Raw genomic sequence first — 17,592 nt, 5'->3', positions numbered from 1 at the left:
CACCTTGCAACAAATAGTCTGTTTTTTGCGAAAAAAACAAAAAAATAACAAGAACAAAGTACAAAAAACAGATTGAATATTTATTTCGATTCTACATGACCATGGTATAAGCGGGATAATGGCCTTTGAAGTGTGCATTATCAGAATTAACGCACTTCGAGGAAGCAAATCGTCTGCCATTATTGAATGCATAAAATAATACATATAGCAATGCAAAGTAATGCATAAAAGTATCTGTTAACACTATTTAATAGTTAAATAATGCTTAATCAAGCATTAACTAATGTTAATAAACGGACCTTTATTGTAAAGTGTTACAGAAAAGTCTATTCTTCTAAAGCTGGAGAATGTTGCTGAGTTGGACACGTGACTCGATAAAAAAGTGCCATGTGTAATAATATCAATGATACAAATATGAGCAGAATTGTGAATTGTAAGTCTACTGAAAAGACTTACATTGCCTTGTTTCATTGCTTGATCCAAAAGCGATAACTGAGAATGTTTAAAAGCACGATCAAGTTCAAAGCGACTACAGCCAAGTCACGTCCGCAGAGATAAGGAAACACAAACACGCCACATGCAAGTCAGAGGAAACCGTTCGACAAGAGTAGTCTAAATATACAACGTAAGCAGCAGTGTGGGAAAAGTTACTGTGAGAACTGGGCCTTTTTTTGTCAATGAGTTGGACAAAAACCTGAGTACAACAAAGCTTTGGGTTTCCACCCAGACTTATGGCCACACAGCACTGTCAGGTCCATTTCTTCATTGTTCTGCCGTTTCCGCTCGGCTTTCTCTTCCCCGCCCGCGGCGCGTGGAGTCGTACTGTTCCCTGGAAAGAGCTTTCTTCAGGACGTGGCTCAGGCTGGGGTGACAAGCCTATTCCCACGATCTCCTGCCCTTCCTTCGGAAGAACTGCTTGCTCACGGCTGTGGACAGGAAGGCCAGAGCACATGCTAAATCAGGCAAAGCTCTGAAGGTCTTTCCATTGTCTCACCAGGGATTTACCTGGAAAAGGTTGCATCTTCTGTCCAGCATGTGTACACGTTAAGCCACGGGTCAACAACAGCAAGCAAGGATTTTAAAATACAAATTATCTGAATTTTTTCAATGAAACACTAACATTTTGATTTATCTGTGTGTTTTTAACTAAATAATACAATTATATCATTTTTACAGCATTTTTTTGGCTTTAAGACAGTAAAGCCTTGAATAAGATTCTGGGATGCTTCTGTGTTTTTTCCCATTCTTCCTGCTAAGATATTCACAGGTGTGACGTCAGTGCTTTGACGCAGATCCATGTCTAGTTCTGAAAATAAACACTGAAAATCATTTGGGTCAGATCAAAACTGAAGGTGGGTCAGCCAGAACCCATATCCTCTTCATCTGCTGCCATGGATATTTTTCTCTAAAAATTCTAGCAGCTTTCTTGCTGAAGGATCGAGGACGTCCTTTGGAAAGGTGCTGCTGTGAAAGCTGGATGGTCATCCTGAAATAATTCACTCCGCTAGATCCATGTACGCTGGCTTCTGTACGGCTAGATAGCTCCACTACTGCTCACCATTTTTGTTGCAATTTTTGGGGCTTTCTGTTTGGAAACACTCCGATCTTAGTATTTGCACTGATGTTTTGAATGATACGTTGTTTTAACGCTCTTCTCAGACCTTATACTTTTCATTTGGGATCTCCTCAAACCTCCTTTATGAAAGACACCCTTAAATGCTCCAAGATAGCATTATCCATGTCATATGATTACAAAATCAAATAGTCTAGTTTCTCCACTTTTTTTTATTGTATTTTGTTTTCTGTTAAAACAAGTGTTTTGTTGCGTTGCAATTGGATTCCTTTTGCGACGCAACTTTAAAACAGGGAAATCTTGGCAAATTTAGTAGTTTTGCTGTCCTGTCAGTGAAATGTTGCAAAAATGTCCATGTTTTAATCTAAATACGGTTGTCTCCTTAAAATCAAGATTTTAAAGGTCTTTCCTTATTTTATATTTTTTTCTAATTAAAGATTTATATTTTGGCCAGCCAAGACAATATATATATTTTTTTGTTTAAAGTCCCACTTCAATTATTTTTTAAACTATGGTAAAATTGTTCCCAGTGGTCTTTTAACTGATTTAATTGATTTTACAGTTTCTGGCCAAAATAAAAAAACCTGTGTCATTTTCTAGGACATAGTTTCTGCAGAGCGTTAGTAGTTCATTAGAAATTCACCTTGGTAGTAGGCATGGAGCAACCCCACCCCACTCCCCACTATCCATAACTGAGAGCTCACAGTCCCAAGCTAACATTAGCCGTTCAACAAAATTGGCGAACATTATCAAAGCTATCAGCCATACAGTCTTGAGACAGATGCCAGCTCAGACGATGGATGCATCAGAATACCACAAGGGAGTTGTGGCCTTTCCAACGTAATATCTCCATCACAAATACGATCTTTTTCAAACTGCATTTTTTCATCTGCTCCTGAATCACAACAATTTGAATAAAGAAAAACTCAGAAAAGCTATTTTAATCCTAATTTTGTCCTCCATCATCAGAAAATTGCAGTAAGAGCATAATTTTGATCAGAACGGATCTTTAAAACAACTATATTAATCAGACTAATGCTACTAAACTACTATTGGTGTGATACTACGTTCATACTACTTTTCTTACACTTCTGTTGTTCATTTCAGAAAACCAAAGTGAAAAAAGTTTTAGCCAAATCTTTTTTTATCCGTCTGTAGATCAAGTTGAGCTCTTCGTTGAATTATAACATTCCCACTAACCCATAAAAGTACACTTTTCCACATCTACATCTTTGAATTAATTGGTTTGGGCCTTCATCTGTCTTTACCTCATCTTCTCTTCATCACATTTGTCTCAGCCTCAGGACTGAAATAAAAGTGTGTTTAATAAGTAAAGCCACAGGAGACTGTAAGTCCTGCCCTCCTTAAATGGAACAGGCATCCTCTGCTCCCTGTTTGCAGTTGCTGCTAATTAAAGCATCTCCTCCATTTGACCTAAATGCTCTGCCCAAAAGCACACACACACACACACACACACAAAAAGGAAAAACGTACGGTAAGTGCCAGCTTTGCGTGGGATAATAGCAGTTGCGTTCTGCTGGCTCTCTACTTGTTGGGGTTGTGTAATCAGCATGAAATATTTATCTGACTGTACTTCTGGAGGCAACGGACAGGGAGGCAGATTTCCAGGTTCATGCACAATAACGTGAACACAACTACTAACACTGACGGAGAGCTGAAGGAGCAGTCAGTCCACAAAGAGCACTGTGGAGTGTGCCAGAACCCGAGGATGGAAAGGGGGCAGAGGGACTTATGTAATGAAGTGTAGAGCTTAGGGCAAGATGGGCTTGTTTTAAAAAGAGCAGTCATGTTGGCTCTTCAGGCTCCAGTCAATATGGAGAGATTACCCACTTACACAATTTCTGCAGACAGCATCAGCTGCCTGCCTGCAAGCAAAACCCAACAGCTGCACTGCAGAGACTGAATCCTAAAAAGTTTCTTTTTTAGAAGCCTTTAATTCACAGAAAAAAAAGGTCTTACTTTCTCTCCTTTTCAAGAAAATTAATCTCATCAAGAAGTTTTTGTGGCATAATATTCTTAGTTTGTTTTAGTGACTAGAATTGTTTTTTCTTAAAAGAAGAATTCTTGTTAAGAGCATTTTTCCTTCCCCCTTTGGCAGATTTTTTTCTACTTATAAAGAAAATATGTCAGGGGAGTAAGAATTTTGGACTTATTTCTCTGGGCCCTCTTTTTGCAGTGTGTGTGACACACAAGTGTGGATGTAAAAACTAATAAAGTAAGGTGTCAAAATCCCAGCTAATATCTTCAAATTATCTGACCGCAGACTACATTGAGCTGCAAAGGTACATCCCTAAAATGCTTACATATGATTATTACTACGTCTGACCAACAAAGTGGTCATGCATGCATCACAGGTATTAATCCGTGTGTGGTCTGAAGGTGCACGTGTCTGCAGAGGAGATCAGATGTGTGGCACACGGACTACTCTGCAGGGCTGCATCACAGCGAGACAAGCAGCTTATGAAGGTGCGAAGTGTGACTGCAGTGAGGAAGCTGAGACCCTGCAACACAATGGGAGAATCAACACAATCACCTGAAGGCAACTTGACATCTATCTGACAAAGAACAATGTTTAAATTTGACAGACATCACGTGGAGTTATACTAATCTCCTGATTGCCAGAGAAAAGAAGTTTAGTTTGGTTGAGTGTTTTTAAAATCCACCAAAAACTATGATTCTCAGAGCCCCACCCCTTCTCATTGGTATGATGGTATAATTGAAGTATGACATTCAGGTTTAGAAATGTCCTCTACAGAGGACAAATTTGCATTGCTGATGGTCAGGAGGAGGATTTATGAATCACATGCTTACCTCCTCAGCACCAGTTTAAGATGGTTTTCCTGCTCATTCCAGCCTCAATCTTTGTCCCAGTCTAGCTCACCAACAAGGTTCCGCCCTTCAACAATGCTCCAAGTCAAAGCCTATGTCACTGACCAAACTACTCTTCCTGTCAGCATGAGACCATGATTCAGCCTCAGGATGAGACGATGGAATTTGGATTTTCTCTTTAGCAGATGCTCCTAACAAACTGCAACTCCAGGGGACGTCTTAAAACTGTCTCTGAGGCCAAATCCAACTTCTTCCCCTACCCCTCCAATTGTAGAGAGGAGAGAGAGAGAGAAACTCATTTCTTCATGTGGGTTTGCTCTGAAGCACAGAAGTTTACATGTAAATGTATGTAATGACTTGAACTGATGTTGTTTTGCATTTCTAGAGCGCTGGTAACAACACGCTAACGTAGCTCACTGGCAACTATTCATGACATCATCTAGTGGGAGCGACGTCCTGATTAGAAGACCCAAGTTTTCCATAACTCTCCGCTTGGACGGTTAAATGTCGGGGTAGGAAGAAGCCGGAGGGGTAGGGGATAAATTCGGATTTACCTAACGCTTCAGACACATAAAGAATTTGACTAGCGTTCTTGAACACACCAAACGAGCATTCCTGAACGCCCGTTTAGCCCGTGGTGTTCACACTGGACAAGTAGGGAGGGGCTTCTTCTTCCTTTTCTTTTGCTACTGTTTATAAGTGCATGCCTGCATGGTGTGAATAGTTGAAGACGTGCAAATCTGGTGAATCTTGCTCCAGACATTTTCTTTCACAGCTCTATTCCGACATATGAAAGACTTGGTGTCATAAAATTCCAGCCGGACACAAACCGCAATTATTCATTTCTTTTTCATGATCGATTTTTAAAACAGTTGACACTTCAGTGATAAAAAGAGAGACCATCTATACATCACTACTAAATGCCAGTCCCTGATTGGTCAAAGTTCAACCTGGTTTAACTTTCAACCATTGACAGTAAATGAGAACAAGACCTAACAACCCCTCCCCCCTCGATGGTCCCAAAAAGCTGAAATCCCAAAGACCTGTAAAGAGAAATAAACAGCTATTACTTAGTCATTCTGTTTGTCAAAATAACTGTTCTTGCTCTGGTACCTTCTTGTAACATGGTCTTGCTAACCGCAATTTTTTTTGTGATATTTTTGCTGGAGTGCAAGAGATTCAAGTCATAAACTGACCAATCAGATGCGTCAATGAAAGTTTGTGGCCTGCCATCAAAATTTTGAAGCGTTTAATTGACAGATTTTTCAAAGCTGCTTTCAGTGAGAGGGGTGGGGCCTTCTAATGTGCGCACTCCTGATTGGAGATAGTGGTTGCCATAGAAATGTAGACGGCCCAATCCAGCCTAACTGAGGACGTCTGGTTCCAACACGGGGACGGACATATCGCGGAAAAATGGCGACGGAATCGACTTCATTTGGTTGCACCCAGAAGGAAGGCATTTTCTCTGGGTGACGTCACAAGTGATTCGTCCAGTTACATATTATACAGTCAACGCTTTCAACGCACATTCAATGTCCAAAAAAAAAAGAGCTAAAAAAAACAGTTGTTGAAATGTGCGTAGCTACACGTGAGCACGAGAGTTTGTGCACGTTTACATAAACTTTTCATTGTAAGGTGTCGCTTGAATGCACGTTGCAGAGGGTGGTGCAAACGTAGCTTCACTGGCTCTTGTTTCCCAGTACATCCACTGCTTCCTTCAGGAGATGAGGAGTAGACCACACATACACATGACCTTAGTCTGTGCCTGAAAGTCTCTTCTCACAATCACTTGGCTCTCTGGGGAGCAGTTGCCACCGGCTCCACCTTTCATCCAGTTTTTTGTTGTCCCTTTCTCAATAAATTGTAATTGTTGTATTGATCTGTAACAGAGCCCATCCGTCATTAGCGATCTAATGCTAAAATTATGATTTTTTTCAATAAACTCTACACCTCTCTGGTGTGCCGCTGGTGCAGTGGAGGTCACAAAGGGCACACAGGGCACAGTTTGTTCTCAACACTATGATGCTCCTTGTTTACCTGACTTGCAGCACGGGCTCCTGTTCCCTTCTGTCAGCTGCTTCTGGTGGCACACGTGGTCCCTTATGGAGCACATGGACTCTGGTTTTCTCGAGCACAACGCAATAGGCTGATTTGGATGCAACATCCTGGCTCTCTGGTGGTAAATTCCAGCAACTTTTATTTTGACACATTTAAGAACGGAGTAAAATGTCTTCTTTACAGTAAATTCATGTTGCAAAAGAAAAATTAATGCCATTTCCCTCAAATCTTAGGTTTCAGTTTGTTAATTAGCAGCTATAAAATCCCAGGCATGACAACCGCATAGAAAAGTCTGGGAAAATGTGTGGGATGTTCAATGAAGTCAGGTATTTGGACCCTTTACTTATTTGAAACTAAACAGATTAAAAAACCGGACCTGATGTGGGTCTGTTTATGTCCGAACTTGGTGCTGTTACATCACAGAGGTGCTGTCATGTGAAGGCCAACAGGTGGCGGTGACCCCCACGTCCTCCACTCACCCAGGCCAGCTAGACCTCCTGCATCAACGCTGTGATGCCGGTGCCAAGATCAAGTAGCCCGGCTGTTATCTTGTTACTAATCCAGTAATCTGTTCGGTACTGTGGCTCTTTTCCATTGCTTCTTACATAAGCGGGTCTATGTTGAGAAACTGACCAATAGCCCCAGCCAAACGAAACACCGCGGGGGGGGGGTTTACAGGAAACAGACTGTTATTTTCAGTCATTTCAGGTTGCTTTGTCAATTTTTGTTTGTTGACACAATGATTCCTGCATACACTGCAGTAGATAAAGGGAAAGCATTAAAGTTCCACTCCCATCTAATTAAAAAAGGTATCCCAGTGGTCTTCGAATTACAATTATGCCTTTTTAGGCCTAAATCAAAAAAACTTGTTTTGTTTTCCAGGTCATAGTTTCTGCAGAGCGGCGGGATTTTACTAGACATTCCCCTCTGATTCGTGGGCAAGTAACACCGCTCCCCCCATCCCTCCCTGTTCTGGATTGGAGCAGGGAGCTTGCGGCCCGCCTCCCAGTGTATTTTTATATCGCAAATACAATCTTTTCCAGCCTGAATTTCTTTGTCAGCTCCTGATTCATAATATTTTGAATGAAGACACACTCAGAAATGCAATTTTAAGCTTAAATTTTCTTCAGATATGTCTTCCAACATCAGAAAAATGCCAAAAACACCATTTTAATCAGAGGGGGTCTGTAACCTTTATCCACCTTTGTCATGGTAGGGAGAACATGTCAATGTAAGGGGGGGGGGTCATCTAAGATAGCACAAGGGTTAAAGTAGAGGATCTCAAATGATGAGATTTAAAAATGACCTCCTAAAGACACAACTGGAAACTCTCTCTCTCTTTGATCTTTAAAGCATTGAAAATCATACTTTTTTCCATGTAAAGGTTTTATCAGGGTTTCTTGATCATTCCCGTGGAAGTTTTCTATGTGAAACATAAGTGTTCAATAACACTTTTACTGTGTATGATTCATTTGACTTTGCTTTCCTCCAGTTTTTAAAGCAGCAATCAGGAATTTGATTTTCTGTTGATAATAATTTGGACAGTGGTACCACCCCACATGATACCTCAAGTTTCTGGAAATTAACTGTGTAAAAATTATCCGAGGATGCAAAAACACAAAAAAAAGATGGGAACCTAAAACTTCAAAAATAAAAGCACCATTTACTTTGCACAAATATGTGTTTTTTATTGACGTGATTGATTTACCATGTCAAACCTTTAGGCATATGGTTGTGGATCACGACATTTACTATACAACACAACATAGGGTGTAGAGGCTTAAATAGATATGTGGCGCTAAAGAGTGATTTCTACTCGGACATGCTTCAATTTTGGCTGTAAAAACCAAATCCCCTGAAACTTAGTGTTGCCATTGAGCACTGTGTGTTTTCTTAGAACACTTTTAGCACCAAATGAGTCTGGTTTACCCAACACAGTGCGTCTATTCATGATTACAAAAACCCAGTCCTTTGATAGGCGCACAGACACGTCATGTCATAAAAGGTCACCATCTGCAGAATGTGAAACTGACAAATCTGCACCAACAGCAGAGTTCAGACCATCAAAGTTCTAAATTGTTTTTGAAAAATATTGTAAGAAATCTCTAAGTTCCTTTGAGTAAAGATGTCTACAAAAAAAATCATTATTTAAAAAAAAATACAGTTCTAAACAATTGCAACTAGGCGTATTTCAGTGTCAATAACATAAAATACTGGAAAAAATAAATAAAGATAACAGAAAAGTTGTTAAACTGTTATTTGTGTGTTTCTTATTTGCTGCATTTATCTAAAAAAAAAGCTGTAGTCATAAAAACGGTGTCTTATGCTGGTTTTGTGAATTTTGATTGTTTTGTTTGTCTTCTCCACATTCAATGGTATCTCTAGAAAAAAAAGGAAAAAGTGGAGGATTACCCAAGATGCTTTGCTGCAGCTATAAAAAGCCCAACTCTGAACACAGCCGTCAGTTGTGTCTCAGTGTTTCAGCGAGGGGAGAAGTGGTTATTTCATGTAAACATTGATAGCCTTTAACCACAAAGACGTTTTAATTTTGAACTTACGAATGGTGAAAATATCCGGGGAGCTCCTGTTAAACAGCAATAGTTTTGGCTTTTAGAAAGCACCCAGACAGTCGTGTTTTCCCGAAGCTATCATGCTAAACACAGAGGAGAGGTAGGACCTTTCTTCCTTTATTTATATTAGAAAGACGAAGAACGCTGACGGTTAGTTTATTATTAATATTATTTGGGCGTGCAAACTGTTGTTTCAAGAGGAAAAATGTGGAAAAACACTTCTTGTACTCCGAGGGAAGCTGGAAATACAGTCTTTGAAAATCTAGGAAAACTGGCAGAAATACATGGCGGCGCTGTTGTTCTGAATCTGAAAAGTTGGAGGTCAAATATTTTCACGAGCAATGCTGAGGTGCTCAAGAAGCTATTTATGTTTATATATAAACGCTTTCGAATGACTGACACTTTCTCTTATTGCATAAGTGTCATTAGAAATCATGTTTGAGCTGTTTTATTGAAAAGTAGTGGTCGTTAGTGGAATTGCAGCTCTCCTTCAAGCTAGCTTCCTGTTTTTATTGCTGTGTTGTGTTTAGTTGGCTGTAAATAAAGTTGTGGAGAATGAACGAGTCCAAGCAACATTTCATTGAAAATTGTAGGGAAAAGCAAGCTACAATGTTTTGTCAACAACACGATCATCTAAAATCCAAAAACTGATTGTCCAACATGAAAAGAGATGATAATAAAGTTTAAAAAAAAGGGAAAACATTGGTTTTAGTAAATCATTGTTTTTAGATTTGTTTGAAAAATATATTTTTGGAAAATAAATAAATGTACGTATTATCTTTGGCTATACTATTGCAAAAGCTGTATTAACTTTGTCCCATTTAAACAATTCATTTCTAGCTTTTTGTAGTTTGTTTTCAACAATCATGCCATGTTTTTCATTGAAATGTATCGTCATGCTGCTTTTTGACCAAAAGAGTTGAAGTTCTTGTATTTTTCCAAACTGTTTGTTTCTATAGATTTGCCTGTAGAAAGCTCAGATCACCCGCTGAGGTTATTGTGGAGGTTTAGTCGGATTTTTTTTTTTTTTTCTGTGCCCCACATCCTGACTTCACTTTAGTTCTTTTCCTTTTTTCCGTCCTCGCCGTGGAGCTATGATGATGCTGCAGCTTGTTGACTCTGGGGTTTAAAACTTGATTTTGTCCCCCTAGTAAAGGTTTCAGATCACTGCTTCACAGATGTTTGAGAATAGCTTGTTATTTTCATGAATCCTAAAGTGATCAGATGGTTGTTTCTAAGATAAGTATTTGATAAATAATTGATCAGCTCGAGTACTTTGCTTTTGTTTCCGTTCAGATCGAGACACTCCCTTTTGTCTCCTGTGCTGTTATCATCTGTCAGGCAGTACAGATGGAGATGGGGTGGGGTGGGGTGGGGGTTCAGTGCTGTGACCACATTGGCACTGCGGCCGTGACCCTGTCCGCTGAAGGCAGTGACTGGCCTACATCGGCCCCCTTATGTAACCGTCCCCCCTGACGGTCTCCCTCCGGAGCATCAGTGGAATCTCTGGGGCGGTGCGTTCATGTAGAAGTGGCTAAAGTGTCTACGCCGAGCTACCTGAGTGCCTCTAAGTGTGGCTTTAATTGCTTGACAGACAGTTCTCTTCAGCCGTTGCTGAGAGATTGTGGATCGGATTTTTCCATTATGAAACCAGAGGTGAGCGTGCCGGTTTCAGCTGGCATCTGTCATCAGCCCAGCTGTTCAAATAATCTGTAAATGCGCCCAAATACACAAGTAAAGACTTTTTAAAATCAAGGCAAAGACCTGGAATGTTTTCTTTCCAGTCAAAAATCACTACCACATATTGCAATTCCACCAAAAAGCTTTGGGGTCAGGATGTAGAAGGAAGCTATCTTCCATAACCTTTGCGTTCTTGAACGCAAGTCAAATGCCTGGTGTGAACGTAGCTTTAGAGATCATTTAAAAAACACAGCAAAGGCCTGCAAACGTAACGTTTTTTATGGTAAAAGCCTCTGGTTCTTGGTTTGCTGTTCAAAATGTCAGGGGAAAAATGTCCACAAAAGTTGAATTTGAGTAAAAATGGTTTTGTGGTTCTTGCCAGGTGTACAGGCCCCTTTATTTAGTTTTAGAAATGGATGTGCTTCCTGCAAATGAAAACGACAGACCTCACAGAGAACCAGCCTGAACGTGCGTTTCAGTGAGTTTCCTTTTGGTTCAGCGGCTCTGCCGCTCAGGCTGCCAACTCTCACTATGAGGAGGTTTTCACAAAAGATTCTAAACCTGCAGATTTGGTTCTCACCACCTGCTGTTGTGCATCGACTCATCTGACAGCTCAGTTTCTGCTACAAGCATCCCACTGTCTGCCCTGGTTACGCTGTGGAGGGTGGGGGCGTTATCGGAGCACAGCCTGTTCTATGGACAGAACAATTATCTTAGAGGTGCCCCCTGAAGAAAGAAAAAATGTGTCCACAGGAGGGAGGACACACTGTTCTGCACACATTTGGTCAGTTCCATGTGGGTGTATTCAGGCTGACAGCTGGATATCTGATTTATGCCAACCTTGATGCCTTGTTACCATTTAGATCATTTACTAAACAAACCCACTGTTTACATGGGTTTACGAGCTGGCCGGGCGCAAGGTGACTGCTTTGGACGCTTCATTTTGGGGGTCAGAGCGGCGCGGCAGGAATCCAACCCTCCACACTCTGGTTTCAGGGCACGTGGGCCTTTCCTGTTTCTGTCTCAGGATATTTTCCATCTCACTGTTGAACTTCCAGAAGTCTGAAAGCCTGAGGGAACTCCTGTTTACTCTCCTGAATGCTACAAAGTGTTTTTTGGTTTCTTTTTTACGGTACTTCCAGAGAGCGTGTTTTCAGAGGTTATTGAGTAGATTAGAAACAGAACATTTGGTTGGTTTTATGTGTTTTGGTTGTCTTGATAAACCCGTCAAACTGCTTCCTGTTTTTTAACAAGCACAGGCTCAGCAGCTCAGCTCCTCTAAAACAATTCACCTGAGTCGTTTTTTATAACTAGTCCCAGCTCGGGAAGAGCAAACAGGCCGGCGCTCATCCCCCCCCCCCCCCCCCCGCTACAGTGAAGTGCTGACGCATTTGGCATCTCTGAGTCTCACAGCAACACACAGCTGATCAAATCCTCCCTGACATCTCCAGGCGGCCCGAGCTCGTGAACGCCTTTGACATTCTCATCGGTACAGTCCGTGTCACAATCAAGCGCTCAAGATTCTGTTTTTAGGGTGACCTTCTGGTTTGATGGGCGGGGCTTGAGCTGCTTCTCTGGACTGGGGAAGGAGGAACTAGTTTGGAGGGCGGCTGTAATATCAGAGGACGGGAGTTTTGCCTTTCAGACGGAGCTGGCATTTCCATCAAGGACAGACGGGGGGTGTCTGAAAGCCAAGATGGCAAATGGAGAGGCAGACCTTGACATGTTGGAAAGCATTTGTGCGTCTTCATCAGTCTGACATGTTGGATCTGCCTGTGATAAATGTGGAGAAGCGGCGTTCAGAGAGCTGCACGCGGCGTTATCAGCATACTTGGGGTGTATTCAGACTGGACCCATTTGGTCTGCTTTAAGGGAACCGGAGTTCACTTGCACAACGATCCCACCCACACATCAGAGGGGAAGTTTTAAAGAACTCCAGCTGCTCTGCAGAAAAGATATTTTTTTTATTATTTCGCCCAGAAATGGCATAATCAGAATTCAGAGGCCACCGGGAAGGCATTTAAAGTACATCAAAAGATGATGGGAGTGGGACTCTAAAGGCCACAGTTAGAAATGAGACGGCCCGAAACTCTAAACGCAGATCCGCTGCCCTGAAAGCCTCGGAGGCTATTTGCAGAGGTGTTTACAGACCACGCGCTTGTTTACGATGCTCATGCACAAGCCTTAGGACCTCTGAACACACAATAAATCACTGTCATTCAGTCTGTCAGGGAAGCAGCAGACTGTTCATAAACAAACAGCCTGGGAAAGCGGGTCAGAGGACTGAAACTTGTCACATGTTCCATAGGTTGCAGATGTTTTGACTCTGCTTCCTCTACTTCCCTCAATCTGCTTGGCTTGCAGTTTCAGGAGTGGATGAACACGTCAGTATTCAAACAGAAGGCCCTGACTGAATCTGAGGTTAAGATCATGTGACTTTTTCAATCTATTTGTTTGATCAGAGATAAAAAAAATGGGTTCCTGTCTGTTCCTTTTTTTTATTTTCTAGTTTTGATCAACTCTAGTTTGAAGTGGTGCATATTTCCACAAATTGTTTCACAAGACTTACAAGCTTTTGCCCCCCAAAGTAATCAAGGAAATGACAAATGTGTTGTAACAAACTGTGCCTGGAACGATGAATTTTTGGGGGCTTAATGGGCTCCTCCTCTGTCTTGCAGTTCCTGGTTGATGGGCTCGTTGATGCCCTGCTCCATCCCTCAGGCTCCAGGGCCTCTGTGGTGCTCCTGATGCCCCTCACCCACAGCTGAAGATCCCGGGTGGGCGAGGGACTGTCAGGGATCACTCTCACAGCGTGCTACTACACCAGGTAACGGGGGCGGAGGGGGAGTGATGGGGCGGGATTTTTAGAAAGTAGAAGAAACCCCGTTTAGATCCCATAAACAACAGAAAGCTTCCAGCTGCTGTGGCGTTTATGCAGCACAGCAGGCCGGATGGAAAGCTAATTCCAAGTTTGTTCTTATTCAACAGGCTTTTTAGGAGTTTTCCACCAATCGGGTGTAATCTGAAGCAGCTGCAGTGCAGAAATATTCAGCGTTTCGTCGTATAAAACCTTTTCTTTCTGTATTTTTCCTTCAGAATTCTCCTACTTTGACCTTTCCTCTGAACACTCAGAGGTTGTCACTGAATAAATGTAGGTTTATCTAGAACTTTTTCAGCAAAACCCTGAAAAGGCTGAAGGGAAAACCCCTCAAACGTTGGCACGTGCTGTTCTAGTTTCGTGTCAGCACTTGTGCAGGATAATCACAGTGGGGTGCATTATCCATGACTCGCTGCTCTAACTCCTCTGTGAACTAAAAAGTGTGAATCTGCCGCATCATGATCTGCACCTGCTGGGGATTTCATGCACGAATCCTTCCTGTCAGGCTTGCTCAATCATTCAAACGTTAGAAGCCAATCAAATGGAGTGGTTTTGGTTCCAACGGTCGGGCCGGCTGCTAACGGTCGTTGTGCAGACCCGTAAGCCTCGAGGAGGATTACAGATTCAGGATCAGACGGATCAGAACTGCAGTGAACGTCCTCATCTGTCCTCTGAGGCTCCTCCTGCTTGACCTGTTCATGGGCTCACATCTGTCAACACCACGTGGCGTCTCTGTCAACCTTTGGCTGTATAAGAGGGCTGGACTGAGTGACTCCTCCTCCTTTGTGTTCTAAACAGGAAGTGCGCCAAGAAGCTAAATCCCACCGACGTCTACAGAGAAATAAACAGCCGTGACTCAGTCATTCTATTGGTCAGGATCAACATCCTTACTCCGCTACCTTTTTTCTAACACCCTCGTGCTAATCCTAATTTTTTAAATTGTATTTTTTCCTTTGGTGCAAGTTTTTCAAATAATAAACTGACCAATAAGATGCCTCATTAAAAGTAGGTGGTCTCACTCCAGACGTTCCAGGGCAGTGGACTTCCTCCAAGCTCACTCCTGATTGGTTGTCATGGAAACTCTGATGGATTCGGCTCAGTCGTTGCTTACTGACATCGTCTGGTTCCAACTTGTCAACGTCTGTATGGCAAACATTTGTCCACTGAGTTGACTTGATTCGGAGCTGGAAAGAATCCGGTTTTCTTTGGGTGACATCGCACTCACTCAGTCCAGTTCTCTCATACACTCAATGGGCCGCCTAGTGGCTTTTTGTCTTTCTTTGTCGGCTCATGATTCACAAAGATTTGAATAAAGAAATACTTAGAAAGCTATTTTGAGCTTAATTCTCTTTATAGATTTCCCCCATGGTGAGAAAAATGCCCCAAGAAGACGTTAAAAACACCAAAAACTCAACTTTAAAAACTCAGAGCCCAGGTTTGACTTCATCATAGTTTTTATTAGATCTTTCTTTTTTGTCACTTTCTCAAAATTGATATATTCCGGGTATTTTCATGTTTTGGTGGAGAGATGTGGATCAATATTAAGGTCCAGAGTTGGTCATAAAATTCCACGAGCTCTTGCGCAGACAGAGTTTTCCCGTCTTTTCTGTCTGCGTCAGCCGTTGGAATGTGACTCACCGTCCATCTCTTTTGGTTTCCTCATGTGAATCCAGGATGACAAGTTGACGGTGACGGAGGCCGCTCCAGTGAACGGGAACCCCGCTCTCCTCCGCTTCCACTACCAGCTGAGCGAACGCCGCGCAGCCTTCTGGGAAACGGCTCTGTCCGGAGACAGCCTCTTCCTGGAGATTCCTGCTGGTGCGCTGGTGGAAGGGAGCAAAGAGGGGTACGTGTTTTCTCCATCCCAGCTCCCAGTTCAGGGAAAAACCTCACTGCATCCGTTACGTATTGCTGTCAGTTTTCCTGCTGCAGCTGCTGCTGCTGCATGATTATGTAAAGCAGCAGCAGTGTATCACCCGTTTGCTCTGTTCTCAGGCTGACCGCCCTGCTGGAGTTCGCAGAGGAGAAGCTGAAAGTGAACTTCGTCTTCCTGTGGTTCCACAAAAGCCGAGAAGATCGATGTGAGCGCCGCTTTGTGTTTGTAAGCAGACCTTCTCTTCCTGTGGCGTTGGCTCTGACCCGCTGACCTCTCCTCTCACCAGTTTCCATCATCAGGACGTTTCACTACATCGGCTTCGAGATGGTGAAGCCGGGTAACCCCATGGTACCGGCCCGGCCCGACCTGGCTTTTATGGTGTATTCTCTGGACGACAGCAGCTCTGATGAAGAGTGACCGCCCCCTGACTCCTCCCTCTCCCACCCACCCCAATCCCCACAAAAAAGCCCTCCCACCCCATCCATCACTGATGGAGGAGCCACCGTTTGTCATGTTGACTCATTATAAATTGGGATTACTGTGTGATTACCCCCCCCCCCCCCCCCCCCCTTCCTACAGACTGTGGAAGCAGCAGAATTTGAAGGGAGTCCCCCCCTCCCCCGCTTGTCCTTTGTTTGGGTAGCAGCTGGACGTTCAGGAGACGGAGCGGTTTGACATTAATATCCAGCATATCTCTCAGCATATTTTTTTATAAAGAGGCTGGGCTTCTGGGGGGGGTGAATGGTGAACAGTGGGGGTGGGGCCAGGCTCTGTGATGTAGACGGATCCACGCTTCAGTGTTCGTTTCCCGGCAGTTCCTCATGTCCAGCCATCATTCCAGCACGTTTGACTGTTTCAGAAGCTTTAAAAGACCCCCCCCCCCCCCTCCTCCCCCCTCCTGTGCTGCACGCACGCCCGACTCTTTAACGGCACACGGAGGCAAACCCCAGCTTTAGGCCACAAGCGTGTGCTGCGTCCCGTCTTCCCTGAAGATACATCCAAGCTGGAGGGGCTCATTCAGGGCTGTGCCTCAAGAAGCCGCTGCAATGCTTTTACTCTGAAGTCTTACTGATCCCATCATTGATCCACTCCCATTCAGAAGAAACCAGGAAGTGATCACTTTTATGCAAGTAGAGTTAAACCCAGCAAAGGTTGCTTTTTTTTTTTTTTTAAAGGTCTCTCTATACATGCCAAAGAATCCGGACTGATCCAGACTATCTGCTTATCTTAACCTAATATGGTATGCAAAGCAATCTTAACCTACATTCCCCACATGCACCATATTTCTGCTGCCCCCCCTCTCAGAAACGAGCCGGTTTTCCTCCTTCCTGCATGGGATCCTGTCTTTATGGAGTAAAGACGGGACGTCTGAAGTGAAATGCTAACACATGAAGATTCTCAGAGGTTTATTTTTATCTATGAATGATTCTCTACTGTTGTGATAGTTTCAGAGGGTTTGCTTTTCTTCTGTTCTGATTAGTTAGCAACCATTGTGTTACAGTCCACTCTTGTATTCTTCACAGTTTATTGCCTTTTGGGGTGGGTGAATAAAAGATAATGAAAAACTTTGTTTTGTTGTTGTTTTTTCTTTCTATAGTTGGATGTGCTGCACAGAAATGGTCACCAAATAAAAAAAATGTAGGAGATAAAGCAAAATAAACTTCTGAGTTGGAGAAAGCAGAAGTATGTTTTATTCCTTTTGTAACTGCAGCTCAGTCTGACTAATGTTGGGATCTAAAAAAAGGTCCGCTCACGGTTGGCGTCTCTCCAAAGAGGCCACACGGCGCTAAGTGGGTGTGAGCTTTTATTTTTGGCGTCTGTGAGAGGACGCGCTCCGTCAGCTCCAGCAACAACAAGCTCATTTCCAAACACATAGTGTACTCTGAACGAGAAGAACCACGTTTAGTCCGTCCTTTCAGCGTTGACCCTGACGTGGTAAACGGACTCTGAGAAGGTAAAACTCCTGTTGTTGGATCTTACCATCTCATTGCCACTTAAGCAATCATTTAATATGATTAACCCTTGTGCTATCTTAGATGACCCCACCCTTACATTGACGTGTTCTCCCTACCATGACAAAGGTGGATAAAGGTGGAAAGATTTCATG

The 17,592-nt window shown here is 42.8% G+C and overlaps 1 protein-coding gene across 1 annotated transcript; it reads left to right on the top strand.

Annotated features, from left to right (window-relative positions):
• Window positions 1–8,943: 8,943 nt before the first annotated feature.
• oaz2a (ornithine decarboxylase antizyme 2a) lies at window positions 8,944–17,050 on the top strand. Its single transcript, XM_023955617.2, is given in 6 exon segments — window positions 8,944–9,151; window positions 13,410–13,476; window positions 13,478–13,558; window positions 15,283–15,455; window positions 15,605–15,690; window positions 15,772–17,050. Coding segments are annotated over 6 exon segments (558 nt in total). The 5' UTR covers window positions 8,944–9,131; the 3' UTR covers window positions 15,903–17,050.
• Window positions 17,051–17,592: the final 542 nt, after the last annotated feature.

This window comes from Oryzias latipes, chromosome 6, assembly GCF_053564925.1.
Source record: "Oryzias latipes strain Hd-rR chromosome 6, Olatipes_Hd-rR_3.1".
Taxonomy (NCBI): Eukaryota; Metazoa; Chordata; class Actinopteri; order Beloniformes; family Adrianichthyidae; genus Oryzias; species Oryzias latipes.
This window is presented reverse-complemented; position numbering and strand designations above follow the sequence as displayed.